Genomic DNA, 12,715 nt, shown 5'->3' with positions numbered 1-12,715 from the left:
ACAGTATACTTAAAGTTTCAGTGTGTAGGGTCTGCTGGCATCTAGGGTGCAGTAACCAACTGAAACTTCTCCTGTGAGGCCAAGCGTGTTGGAGAACTGTAGTGGTCAACGTGATAACTCAAATGTCCCACTCTAGAGCCAGTGTTTGGTTTGTCCGTTCTGGGCTACTGTAGAAACATGCAGGTGGCTGACTCCGTGAAGAGGACCTGCTCCCTATTTAGATATAAACGGCTCAATCTAAGGTAACAAAAACAAACAAACAACGATTCTTAGTTTCAAGTGCCTATTCACTAAAGAAAGCATAGCCTACTTATTATTATTATATTCCATTTCTGCCAATAAGATCCCCCTAAATATTACACACTGTTCCTTTAAATAGCTGTACTTAATATACAATGCCTGTAAAGCACCCGGCGAGTCAATGCTTGGAAACGATGGATTAAGGATACAGATTAAATATGACTCAAGCATGTAGTGTGTTAAGGTTAACAAGGTCAAACTCATAGGTTTACATGGATGAGACGCGTGTCTCATAAAAGAGAGTGCACCACCTTGTCAGCCGGCATCCATATCAGTAAATGAACACTGTAGAAACTGATCGGCCCTAATGCGTCTCACAAAAAAATGGAAATAAAGGTCTGAAAATCCCTTTTTCCTGGCAAGGGTTAAAAGGTTGGGGGAATTGCCGGAAAGACCCACATTTTACCCACAGTTACAGTAAATGGTGTTGATGTGGGAATACGTATGCGGCCTCTCTGCTGGAATGTCTACCTGCCAGATTACCCGACGGTGACTGGAAGGACTTTGTGGGATTACTGAACATGAGCCTGTCTAGAGGCTGAAGTGGCCCCACTCTGCGTCTAAGAGGGATGTTCCCTGATGGTTGTGTCATCTCACTCAACTACCATGATGCTGTAATGAAATAACCAGCTTGCGGTGTGTACTGTTGGCCTCATATTACTATTTTTTTCTTTCTTGATTTTCTTCCTTTTTTTTCAGCAAAGTTTACCACCTGTATAAACCGGAAATTCTGGATTATTTTTCTCCAGTTTCTATCAATGGCATAGTGATCTAAGTGCGTGCGTGATGGCTGACTTCCTAATGAAAAGCTTGCTTAATAGCCCAGAATATGACAGCATCACATACGTGGAAACACAAATGGCACATTTGCACTGACTAGACCATTACATGAATGATGGTAATTGGCGGTTCCTTTTTGTTTCGCTGAATTATTATTGTCATAATACTAGACTGCAGTGCTGATGGTCATAAATAACGATGGCGAAGCCCCCTTATGCCTGCCCTGCAATCATGCCAGCACCATATCAATTAGTATTTAAAGCACTCTTCTTCAGTGAATTATCCCTCTTCTTACAGCAATATCAGGAGCAGTGACGATATTCAGTGATGAAAAAAAAATGTTGCTGGGTCAGGGAGGTGCTTTTTTATTGCTACCGGAAACTGATCATTAATACAAACATAAAAGCAAATAAAAATATTACAAAAAGTATGAGTCATAAGCATCTTCATCCAAACAAACTCCTGACAATCCTAAATGCATTTACTAAAAGTGTCTTGCTCGTCACTTGAAACTTGAAACCCTCTGCCTGAGGAAATAAACTCCAGTAAAGCTCAGACTTCACTGACAGCCAACTGTGCAAAAGATGCCAGCTGGCAGCATCAGCTTGAAATGTATGACGCTGCAAGCCATCTTCATTCTGCAGATTTATCTCTGTAACTTTACTCTTTACGCCAAAATGAACCTCCATAAAGTCCACTTGACCAGTGAGATTTACAAAATGAACCTGAAATAGTTTAGAATCCTGAAAGAAAATTGATTTATTTTCCTGCATATTACAGAGGTGTTCTGATCAAATATCAACTTGTGTCATGATGTCCTCACACTTCAGGATACCACCCTGGTGGCATCTCTAGTCAGTGGTGTACACTGTGTGAAATGTGGTGAATCAGTAGCACTGATCTGGTGCCACTAGCGTATATTAAAGGAACAGTGTGTAACAATTAGGAGAATCTATTGGCAGAAATGTAACATAATATTAATAAATATGATTTCTTTAGTGTATAATCACCTGAAAATAAGAATCGTTGTGTTTTCGTTACCTTAGAATGAGACGTTTATATCTACATAAGGAACGGGGTGGCATGTTTCTACAGTAGCCCAGAAGGGACAAACAAACACTGTTAACTTTTCCTGCTTGGGCCGGAGTCAACCCCCGTCACTTCACTCAGCCGCCGGAAAACAAGACACAGGAAACCTCTGTTGGTCTTGAGAAGCTACAGCATTTATTTCTGCATAAACTGCAACTTCCGCTGTACATTCACATGATATTCTCAAGGCTTAACTAACTCTCTTCTGCTCCACTAGCTCACTTATTCGCATTCGCCGCCGCTCTCTCTCTCCTACTTCACCACTCAGTTACCACGTACGCACACTCTCCAAATGACCTACGCTACTCTGACAAAACAAAACAACTGGCCCTAGATAGGACCATTTGCGCAGTTGAAAGGTGAGGTTTAATTATGATTAAGATACTGTTAGATTTAAAAGATACATTTGCCAGTTTGTCTCGACTTCAGTAAGATGAAAAAACGTATTTAAACATCAAATGTGTTTTTTCCTCAGTTCATTTTTCATTTTCAGCGTTCAAAGTTTCACTGTAACTTGGTAGGCTACATACTCTATAGTGTCACAGGCTTCTTCCTTGGTGGGGAAACAACGCATATTTTGGGTGTTTTGCACTATATATTACATGCTGGTAATAATGAAAAGTATTTGCATCAGACTTAAAGCATCTTCAGCCTGCTCACTATGTGTTCTGTGTCATTTTTTAAGGTGACCACTAAGTTTGTCCTTCAGAGGAGCAGGAGCTGCTCACCCCGGTACGTTAGTGGATTAGACGGTGACTGTGTCATGGATTAAAGCTCCATTCAAGAGCATAAGGCCTCCCACTGGCTGGCCTCCAGAGGTAGAGTTCAGTTCTGACATAAACACAGTGACAGTATACTACAGAAAGCCTAGAAACCTTTCATTATAAGTAAGAGTGTTAATGAGCTATGAAAGGGAATGTTTGATTAGATAAACTCGTCAATCAGTGCATATTTAAGATTTATATTTTGTGTCAGACAAAATCAAAAACATTTTTTCATCTTAGAAAAACAGTATAAAACATTTAATTGAAATCGTGATACTGTAACAGACACAAACTTAAAAAAAACAATACAAAGTGTGGATGTGCAGACTAACTGATGAGGGCAGCCCCTTCTAAGTCCTCCAACGTTTACAATAGCTAAAGCCCCCTAATAGAGCTGGACAGGCAGCGGTTGAGCAGCTAAAGCCTCCTCGCTGACGTCAGTCCATAGTTGTGCGGAGAGCCCAGAAAGGTGCTAAGCAGGAGACAGCTTACTGTCCAAATGTCTACCACAAATATGCAACACAGCATCAACGTATAACTCCAGTTACAGAGTCAACACACTATACTACTCCTCCCACAGTGATAAACACAGGACAGGGTCTAACAAAGGGGACTTACATATAATACATCACATTGCAGTATAGTACATTCTTGTTTTTATTGTACACAATAAGAGAATTTCACACAAGATAGATTCAGTTTGAAAAAAAAGATCCAACAAAACAGAGTCAGCTGTCACTTAAAGGGGAACTACGCCCATTTTTCAAAATTCATATACGTTATTCCTATGGTCTAAGATAAAAAAAATATTATCAGACATGAACAACTCTCTCCCAAATCCAAAAAACTAGAGAGCTAAAACTCAAATTTGTGATGTAATAGGGTACAAAGTGTGGAACTGCTCCATAGACAATGAATTGGGAGAAATGTTATAGGTGACACTGTTCATTTGAGTATAAAAAAGAAGACAAACTTTCTGTGGGTCCACAAAATCTCCCGTTCATTGTCTGTGGAGCATCTCTAGACTTTATACCCTATGACATCACAAGTTTTAGACTTATTTCTCTGGTTTCTGGCTTTGAGACGGTGTAGCTCATGTTCACAAATATTGATTGCACTTTACTAGGTCATGGAAATAACATATTGGAATTCTTATTTTAGGAGGTGTTCCCCTTTAAACTGAGAAAAGCCTGACATATCCTCCAAAGAGCACAACACTGATGTTAAATGAAAGACAACCTGTGCAGATATATCTCAGTGAAAAAACGTCACCACCATGTCATACATCAAGGTGTTCATCAGTCTTTGTCAGTGGCAGAGTCAAGGGATGATGGGGGAAACGGATGGCCTCGCTGTTGCGCCGCATGTACGCGTGGCCGCTGATGGGGTACCACATCTCCGTGAAGGTCAGGTTGGCCACGGTGATGGCACAGCGCCCCAGCACCTTGAACCCCGACTTGCGGTAGAAGGGGATGAGGAAGTCTTCGCACATGAGCACCGCTCTGCGCACGTTGGGCAGGCAGCGGAGGTACTGCAGGTAGCGCCACATCAGAATGGGACCTTTGCCCTGCTGCCTGAAGGTGCGATGGACGGCGAGGATGTGGATGTGGACAGTGGAGCCGTGGGGCTTGTGGAGAGTCAGTGCGTCCTGGGGCAAAGTGGTTAGAGATCATAATTACTTAAATATATATATATATATATATATATATATATATATGTATGAGGATCACATATGAATTATGATTTAGGAAGATGTAGGGTGTCTTACTGCATCAAGTCTGTCCTTGTCCCAGAGGGAGCCGATGATGAACGCCACCAGCCGGCCCTCCTCAATCCAGCCCATGGACAGCTCTGGACACAGTGTGAGGAAATGACGTACCTCATCCAGGTGGAGGGGACAATCACCTGACACTGAGATAAATGCTGAGAGGGAGAGAGACAGAGAGAGACAGAGAGAGAGAGAGAGAGAGAGAGAGAGAGACAGAGAGAGAGAGAGACAGAGAGAGAGAGAGACAGAGAGAGAGAGAGAGAGACAGAGACAGAGATAGAGAGACAGAGAGAGAGAAAGACAGAGACAGAGAGAGAGAGAGAGACAGAGACAGAGACAGAGAGAGACAGAGAGAGACAGAGAGAGACAGAGAGAGACAGAGACAGAGAGAGAGCGAGGAGAATGAGCGCATAAAAATGGTTTGGCACAACTTTTACGCACGATGAAGGCGGTGCAAATCACCCAAAAAACATTGTGCTTAACGTCAAATACAGATTTAACATCTTTAACAGGTAAATAAAAGACTATCTGACCAGTGACTATACATTAAATGCAAAAAAAAAAGGGAATTAGATCTCTCGATGCCACACATGTTTTTACACAAAGTCCCTCTATCGATTTAATGCTTCCTTTCACTCGGTGACACTTCACAGCGGATTTGTGCTTTAAGCAGAGCGGATTTGTGCATCACTAAATGACGGATAACACGGGTCACTTACCTTCTCGCTCGATTTCAAAGACGCTTATGGCATCTTGTGTGTTGAGCGGCCGGACTTCGCTGGCTGGGAGTGTGTGTCTCCTCTGGATACCAGGTGAAACTGAAGGTGTTGGCTGCATTGGTTTGATGAAAGGCTGCGCGCCAATAACAGACATCCCAACCCTATAAAAAAACAACCTTCTTCTCCTTCCTCCTTCTCTCCCTCTCTGCAGGATCACCTCCGTCAGGCCCTGCGAGGAGAAGAGGATGGTGTGTGTGTCCGTATTTATAGGACAGCTTTTACAGGCTGTCATCCACCAGCTCATTTGCATTTGAATATTTGATGTCAGTGAATGAATGAAGGTCATGACTGTGTGGGGGCAATTTACCCTGAACCCTGCAATTAACTGCGTCCATTATTGCTGTTTGTTTTTTTGTCTCTATTGACAGCTAATAACAATTTTTTTTTTTTTTTTATGAACCACCTATTTATATAGCAGGTTTGCCACGTTTACAGGGAGGCATCCAGGATCAGTTTACAAAAGTTTTGGTAAATTGACACTAAAATGTTCACAGTTAAACTACATTTCAAAACATCACAAGTCAGTGCAGTAAATTAAATATGCACCTAAATAATACATGGCACAATTGCTTCCTAATAAAATGGAAAAAAACAATGTTAAACAAAGTGATGTTCTCCAACACACCACCAAGGCTGCAGAGACACTTACCGGACGATGTTGAGGTGTATGTTGTTGACTGTGCAGCTCTTCTTCTTCTTCTCTGCCTCTGTCTCACCTGCTCTACAACAGACGTCTCTCTTCATTATGAAGTGATTATTACTATGAGTCACATGATGAAGGATTAGGCCTGCACAAGTTGTTTCCACAACTCGGCGCATTACCGGCACTTTATCTCCTCTCTGATTAAGCACATGTTCATTTCCCTGTTTGTTTTGGAGAAAATGACCACCGTTCATATTAAACATATTATCAGTCTTTGATTGATTTTGATAGCCATCTTTGGCACTTTGATTGGTCAAGCTATTTCTTTTCTTCAGCTGGTGCGCCATAATGATTTTAATAAATAATCACGTGATTTTGATTTTACCCTTTAATGTTCTGCTATGACTGTCTGGTAGAGCGCCTTTAAAAAAAAACAAACAAGAATAACATAAAATGAACAGTGAACATATAGCAAACAAATAATCAACATAAATAAATGTTATGTCCGAAAAGAGTAGGAAGAAATATATATTTAATGGTTCTACTCCTTCACCATAACTCAAAAAATAACTCAATATTTATCATATAAACTTTGTGGTAGCCTATAGGTTATTCCTTTTTTATTTAAAATCTAACCATAGTAATGAAGTGATATTTTTCACTGGTTGCCACATTTAAAGTAAGATAATCCTTTATTATATGTTGATGTGGAGTGTTACAGCAGCAGAAGGAGCTGTGGTATCTCTCTTTCACACACCGCTTGTGAAGCAGCATGTCACTGAAAGGGATATTTAACAACGCATCGGGGGAAGCAGCGTCTTTTGTAGTCCATCTTCGAAACATTGTCGTTGTGAGTGTAGTCGGATTCTCTTAACACCACGGTTGTCTTTTCCTAAGTCCTTATGAATTCTCCTTCTCATCTTTCCTTGACCTCTTGACGTTTTCCATTGAGGTCAAGGAAAAGTGGTTAGGAAAAGACATTATGTTACTACAGTTCAACTAACATAACTAAACTCATTCATGTGATGGACATACTGTATGTTGTAGATTGATGCAAAAATAGTCATAAAGCTGTTTGCTTTTATCATTATCTGTTCCCTTCCAGTATTTCAGTGCTATTATTATCTTGGCATTTGAAACCATTTTCAAGAGCGAAATACTGGTCCAACGGAGGATAATTATCATCCAGACACATGTGCATTTACCGAATTATGAGCTCAATCAGAAGGTTTTCGTGATTCTAATCTATGCCCGAATGGATTAGGGGGCTTTTTTAGTTGAAAACATATGCACATGTGCAGTTTATATGCATTTTCGAAGAAAAGCACTTCTATCTGTGATGCAGATCATCTCCCATCCCAGTTACTGAAGTAGCCTATACTCAACTATGGAAGTTTCTATTATATTATACAGCCCTGCAGCTTGAGAAGGAGTAAGGCAGAGTAATGCTTCTTACAACTTTAAGTGGGGCAGTAAAGAGAGCGTTTGGGGTCAAACTGCTGGTGTCTAGGTTTAGGGTTGAGAAGTAAAATCAGGAATACAGGTTTTCTTGCTTGGATCGTGCTGTGTGTGTTTGGAGAGAACAGATCTATACAGACATGAGCCAGAGGGGCAAGAAGAGGGTCCCTATTCAGGCTAGGAGGGTCTAAGTATTTCTGTTAGGGCTGAGAGGTGATGTTGTCAGTGATCTTGTTTTCCAGCTCATCATCTGACAGGAGGTCCAAGGAGGTTCCCTCGATCTGAAGCGGGCACCTGCCTGGGTGACTGGAGGAGAAGCTGATGGGGCCGTCACGCCTGCAGGAGGAAGCAGAGCGGAGGTAGAGGTAAGGTAAAAAGCAAAAGCTATAAGGAAAAAAGGAATAACTGCTTGTTGTCCCTTATTCATGAAGCGAACATGAACAAGTCTTAGTATAGAATGTCATAATATAGTATGTCATAAAATGTAATTAAATGTAATGGTGTCATAAAAAGTAATAAAAAAGTCTTGTGTCATAAAAATGAACAAAACAAAAATGTCATAGTATAGTATGTCGAAAAAGGTCATAGTATAGAATACCGAAAAAAGAAAAAAAGTCAGTATAGTATGTGGAAAAAAAGTCATAGTATAGTATGTCGAAAAAAAAAGTCATAGTATAGTATGTCGAAAAAAAGTAAAAAAAAAAGTCATAGTATAGTATGTCGAAAAAAAGGTCATAGTATAGTATGTCGAAAAAAAGTGGAAAAAAAAGTCAGTATAGTATGTCGAAAAAAAAGTCATAGTATGTCGAAAAAAAAGTCATAGTATAGTGTGTTGAAAAAAAGTAAAAAAAAAGTCATAGTATAGTATGTCGAAAAAAAGTCATAGTATAGTATGTCGAAAAAATAAAAAAAAGTCACAGTATGGTATGTAGAAAAAATGTAAGTTATATTATAGTATGTCAAAAAAAAGTCATAGTATAGTATGTCGATAAAATTAAAAGTCATAGTATAGTATGTCGGAAAAAAAGTCAGAGTATAGTGTGTCGAAAAAAAGTAAAAAAAAAAGTCATAGTATAGTATGTCGAAAAAAAGTCATAGTATAGTATGTCGAAAAAATAAAAAAAAGTCACAGTATGGTATGTCAATAAAATTTTAAAAGTCATAGTATAGTATGTTGAAAAAAGTCATAGTATAGTATGTCGATAAAATTAAAAAAGTCATAGTATAGTATGTTGAAAAATAAGTCATAGTATAGTATGTCGATAACATTTTAAAAGTCATAGTATAGCATGTTGAAAAAAGTCATAGTATAGTATGTCGATAAAATTAAAAGCCATAGTATAGTATGTCGATAAAATTAAAAGTCATAGTATAGTATGTTGGAAAAAAGTCAGAGTATAGTGTGTCGAAAAAAAGTAAAAAAAAGTCATAGTATAGTATGTTGATAAAATAAAAAAAAGTCACAGTATGGTATGTAGAAAAAATGTAAGTTATATTATAGTATGTCAAAAAAAAGTCATAGTATAGTATGTCGATAAAATTAAAAGTCATAGTATAGTATGTCGGAAAAAAAGTCAGAGTATAGTGTGTCGAAAAAAAGTAAAAAAAAAAGTCATAGTATAGTATGTCGAAAAAAAGTCAGTGTAGTATGTCGATAAAATTCAAAGTCATAGTATAGTATGTCGAAAAAAAAGTCATAGCATAGTCTGTTGAAAAAAAGTGAAAAAAAAGTCATAGTATAGTATGTCGAAAAAAAGTCATAGTATAGTATGTCGAAAAAATAAAAAAAAGTCACAGTATGGTATGTCAATAAAACTTTAAAAGTCATAGTATAGTATGTTGAAAAAAGTCATCGTATAGTATGTCGATAAAATTAAAAAAGTCATAGTATAGTATGTTGAAAAATAAGTCATAGTATAGTATGTCGATAACATTTTAAAAGTCATAGTATAGCATGTTGAAAAAAGTCATAGTATAGTATGTCGATAAAATTAAAAGCCATAGTATAGTATGTCGATAAAATTAAAAGTCATAGTATAGTATGTCGGAAAAAAGTCAGAGTATAGTGTGTCGAAAAAAAGTAAAAAAAAGTCATAGTATAGTATGTTGATAAAATTTAAAAAGTCATAGTGTAGTACGTCGATAAAATTAAAAGTCACAGTATAGTATGTCGAAAAAAAAGTCATAGTATGTCGAAAAAAGTCATAGCGTGTCGAAAAGAAGTCATAGTATAGTATGTCGAAAAAATAAAAAAAGTCATAGTATAGTATGTCGAAAAAATAGTCATAGTATAGTATGTCGAAAAAAGTCATAGTATAGTATGTCGAAAAAAAGAAAAAAAAATCATAGTATAGTATGTCGAAAAAATTTAAGTTATATTATGTTGAAAAAAAAGCCATAGTATAGTGTGTTGAAAAAAAGTAAAAAAAACAGTCATAGTATAGTATGTCGAAAAAATAAAAAGTCATAGTATAGTATGTTGAAAAAATTAAAGTCATAGTATGTCGAAAAAATAAAAAAGGCAGTAGTTTGTCAAAAAAAAGTCATAGTATAGTATGTCGAAATAATTAAGACATATTGTATTTTAAAATATAGTAAAGTATGTCGAAAAAATAAAAAAGTCAAAAAAAGTCATACTATGTCTAAAAAATTAAAAAGTCATAGTATAGTATGTCGAAAAGAGTTAAAAAAAAAAAAAAGTAGCGCATGTCGGAAAGTCATGTTGGTTTACTTACTTTATATACGGTTAATTTCGTCCAGTGGTTCCCAACCCAGGGGATACAGAAGAAGAAAAAACAACGTTGTATTACACAAATTTGCATCTGCATTTCTTTACCTGTCTCTAATCCTCGTTGTTGTTTTTTCTTTAAATATTGGATAATTTCATCACTTCGGGCTGCAAACAGTTAAATTAAACTATATGTCTGAGATGGAACAGCAAACAACTCACATCCTAAATGTTACAAGGGGCTCCATTTGGATATATTCTTTTTGTAAGGTGTCACAAGGCAAAAAAGGTTGGGAACCACTGGTTTAATCCAGAACAACGAATTGTATTTTTTATTTCATTTAATCAAAAATCCTAATCTTAAGAGAACTATAGCTGTTCAATAAATGCGTAGAAAAGTAGTAAGTTCCATCTGAAATGTAGTAAAGTAACAACTTTTCCTGTATCTTGGGGGTCGTGGTAGCCTCTAAGAACATCCAAGAGGCGTACCATAAAGTTGCAGCTTCCTCAGTTTGATTCTACAGTGCCTAGTCTTTGGTAAAAAGCCCAAAATGTTAATGCTGACAGTCATTATTTTTCTGCCAAAGTTTGATGACATTGCTATTGTGATAGCTGATAACTCATAAAATGTACATAGCATCATCATGGACTAATCCAATGAATGGAATTTGTACTTTAAACAGCTGAGTATACAATGTGAGTGAATTGGGCTAAATAGACTTTAATGTATCATATAGCTCCTAATAACTCATAAACTGTACATGTCATGGTAATGAGCATAGGCACAGTTGATCAATGTGCAATACTGAGCATTTTGAAATATGAGTTTGTACTGTATACAATAGCAGAGATATAAATACAGTTGATGTCTATTGGATTGTTTTTAAATCTTAATAACTCAAAGTATAAAAGTTGTCAATAAGAAAAGTCATAGCACCCATCTACAAAGAACCCTGCACGCTTTGACATATCAATCATTGTGGTAACATGGAAGCTGTAGCAGGACATACAAATGAAAGAAAATCAGTTTCCCACTAATAGTTCATTATTTATGCAAATTTATGAATATTTTATGAAAATACCTTCATGAAGTTAGGCATGGTTCAATATGTGAACAGCATATGTGGCATAAATGGAGTTGGAGTGAGTGGAAAAAAAGGCACAAGAAGAAGAAATAAGCAAAAGAAGATGAGTGTGATTGCTGCTTTCAGCACTCACACCAAATAATTACAAGTCAACACTGACCTACTGTCAAACATCATCATCATGAGAGAACAACACTGTCAAAAGAGCGATGTATTGTAGCGCTGAGGCGACAAGGCAGCTTACTGTCACATTTCTATATTCATATGCAAGCAAACAATCCTAGCATAGGACTGGAAAAATACTATTCAGTTACAGTTCAACTAACATAACTAAACTCATTCATATGATGGACATACTGTATGTTGTAGATTGATGCAAAAATAGTCAGAAAGCTGTTTGCTTTCATCATTATCTGTTCCCTTCCAATATTGCAATGCTATTATCTTAGCATTTGGAAGCATTTTCAAGAGCGAAATACTGGTCCGACGGAGGATAATTATCATCCAGACACATGTGCACTTACCGAATTATGGGCTCAATCAGAAGGTTTACGTGATTCTAATCTCTGTATGAATGGATCAGGGGGCTTTTTTTAGTTGACAACATATGCACATGTGAAGTTTATATGCATTTTCGAAGAAAAGCACTTCTATCTGTGACGCAGATCATCTCCCATCCCGATTACTGAAGTAGCCTATACTCAACTATGGAAGTTGCTATTATATTTTACAGCCCGGCAGCTTGAGAAGGAGTAAGGCAGAGTAATGCTTCTTACAACTTTAAGTGGGGCGGTAAAGAGAGCGTTTGGGGTCAAACTGCTGGTGTCTAGGTTTAGGGTTGAGAAGTAAGGTCAGGAATACAGGTTTTCTTGCTTGGATCGTGCTGTGTGTGTTTTGAAAAGAACAGATTTATACAGACATGAGCCAGAGGGGCAAGAAGGGGGTCCCTATTCAAGCTGGGAGGGTCTAAGTATTTCTGTTGGGGCTGAGAGGTGATGCGTAGACGGGAGAGCAAAAGTTAAGGCTTTCTCTCTTCTATTCCGACTGAGGCGTCGGCGTCGGCGTCTCATTGGCATTGTTGTCGGTGATCTTGTTTTCCAGCTCATCATCTGACAGGAGGTCCAAGGAGGTTCCCTCGACCTGAAGCGGGCGTCTGCCTGGGCGACTGGTGGAGAAGCTGATGGGGCCGCCACGCCTGCAGGAAGAAGAGGAGCGGAGGTAAAGGTGAGGTAAAATTTAAAAAAACAGTCATAGTATAGTATGTCGGAAAAAAAGTCAGAATATAGTATGTGGAAGAAATAAATGTCATGGTATAGTATGT

The 12,715-nt window shown here is 37.8% G+C and overlaps 2 protein-coding genes across 7 annotated transcripts in view; both read right to left on the bottom strand.

The window, feature by feature from the left end:
- Nucleotides 1–3,879: 3,879 nt before the first annotated feature.
- LOC119501148 (serotonin N-acetyltransferase-like) lies at nt 3,880–6,236 on the bottom strand. Of its 2 annotated transcripts, XM_037791288.1 has the most exons (4): nt 6,130–6,236; nt 5,421–5,649; nt 4,702–4,856; nt 3,880–4,581 (listed from the first exon to the last, which is right to left on the bottom strand). In XM_037791288.1, exons 2-4 carry the CDS (start codon nt 5,572–5,574, stop codon nt 4,213–4,215), a joined length of 678 nt encoding a protein of 225 aa, XP_037647216.1. In that variant the 5' UTR covers nt 5,575–5,649; nt 6,130–6,236; the 3' UTR covers nt 3,880–4,212. The 2 variants fall into 2 exon arrangements, with proteins under 2 accessions (XP_037647216.1, XP_037647215.1); XM_037791287.1 differs by lacking the exon at nt 6,130–6,236 and having other exon boundaries at nt 5,421–6,115.
- A 1,146-nt stretch (nt 6,237–7,382) lies between these two features.
- LOC119501457 (myosin-10) overlaps nt 7,383–12,715 on the bottom strand; it is a 77,957-nt gene continuing 72,624 nt past the window's right edge. For 4 of the 5 annotated variants that reach the window (XM_037791827.1, XM_037791830.1, XM_037791829.1 and 1 more), the window contains one exon: nt 11,011–12,589. In XM_037791827.1, coding sequence (XP_037647755.1) covers nt 12,430–12,589 — 160 coding nt within the window. In that variant the 3' untranslated portion in view covers nt 11,011–12,429. Of the gene's footprint in view, nt 7,800–11,010; nt 12,590–12,715 lie in introns of those variants that run through there. The other variant, XM_037791828.1, reaches the window with a different exon arrangement.

The sequence above is a fragment of the Sebastes umbrosus genome, chromosome 14 (genome assembly GCF_015220745.1).
Source record: "Sebastes umbrosus isolate fSebUmb1 chromosome 14, fSebUmb1.pri, whole genome shotgun sequence".
Lineage (NCBI taxonomy): Eukaryota > Metazoa > Chordata > Actinopteri > Perciformes > Sebastidae > Sebastes > Sebastes umbrosus.
This window is presented reverse-complemented; position numbering and strand designations above follow the sequence as displayed.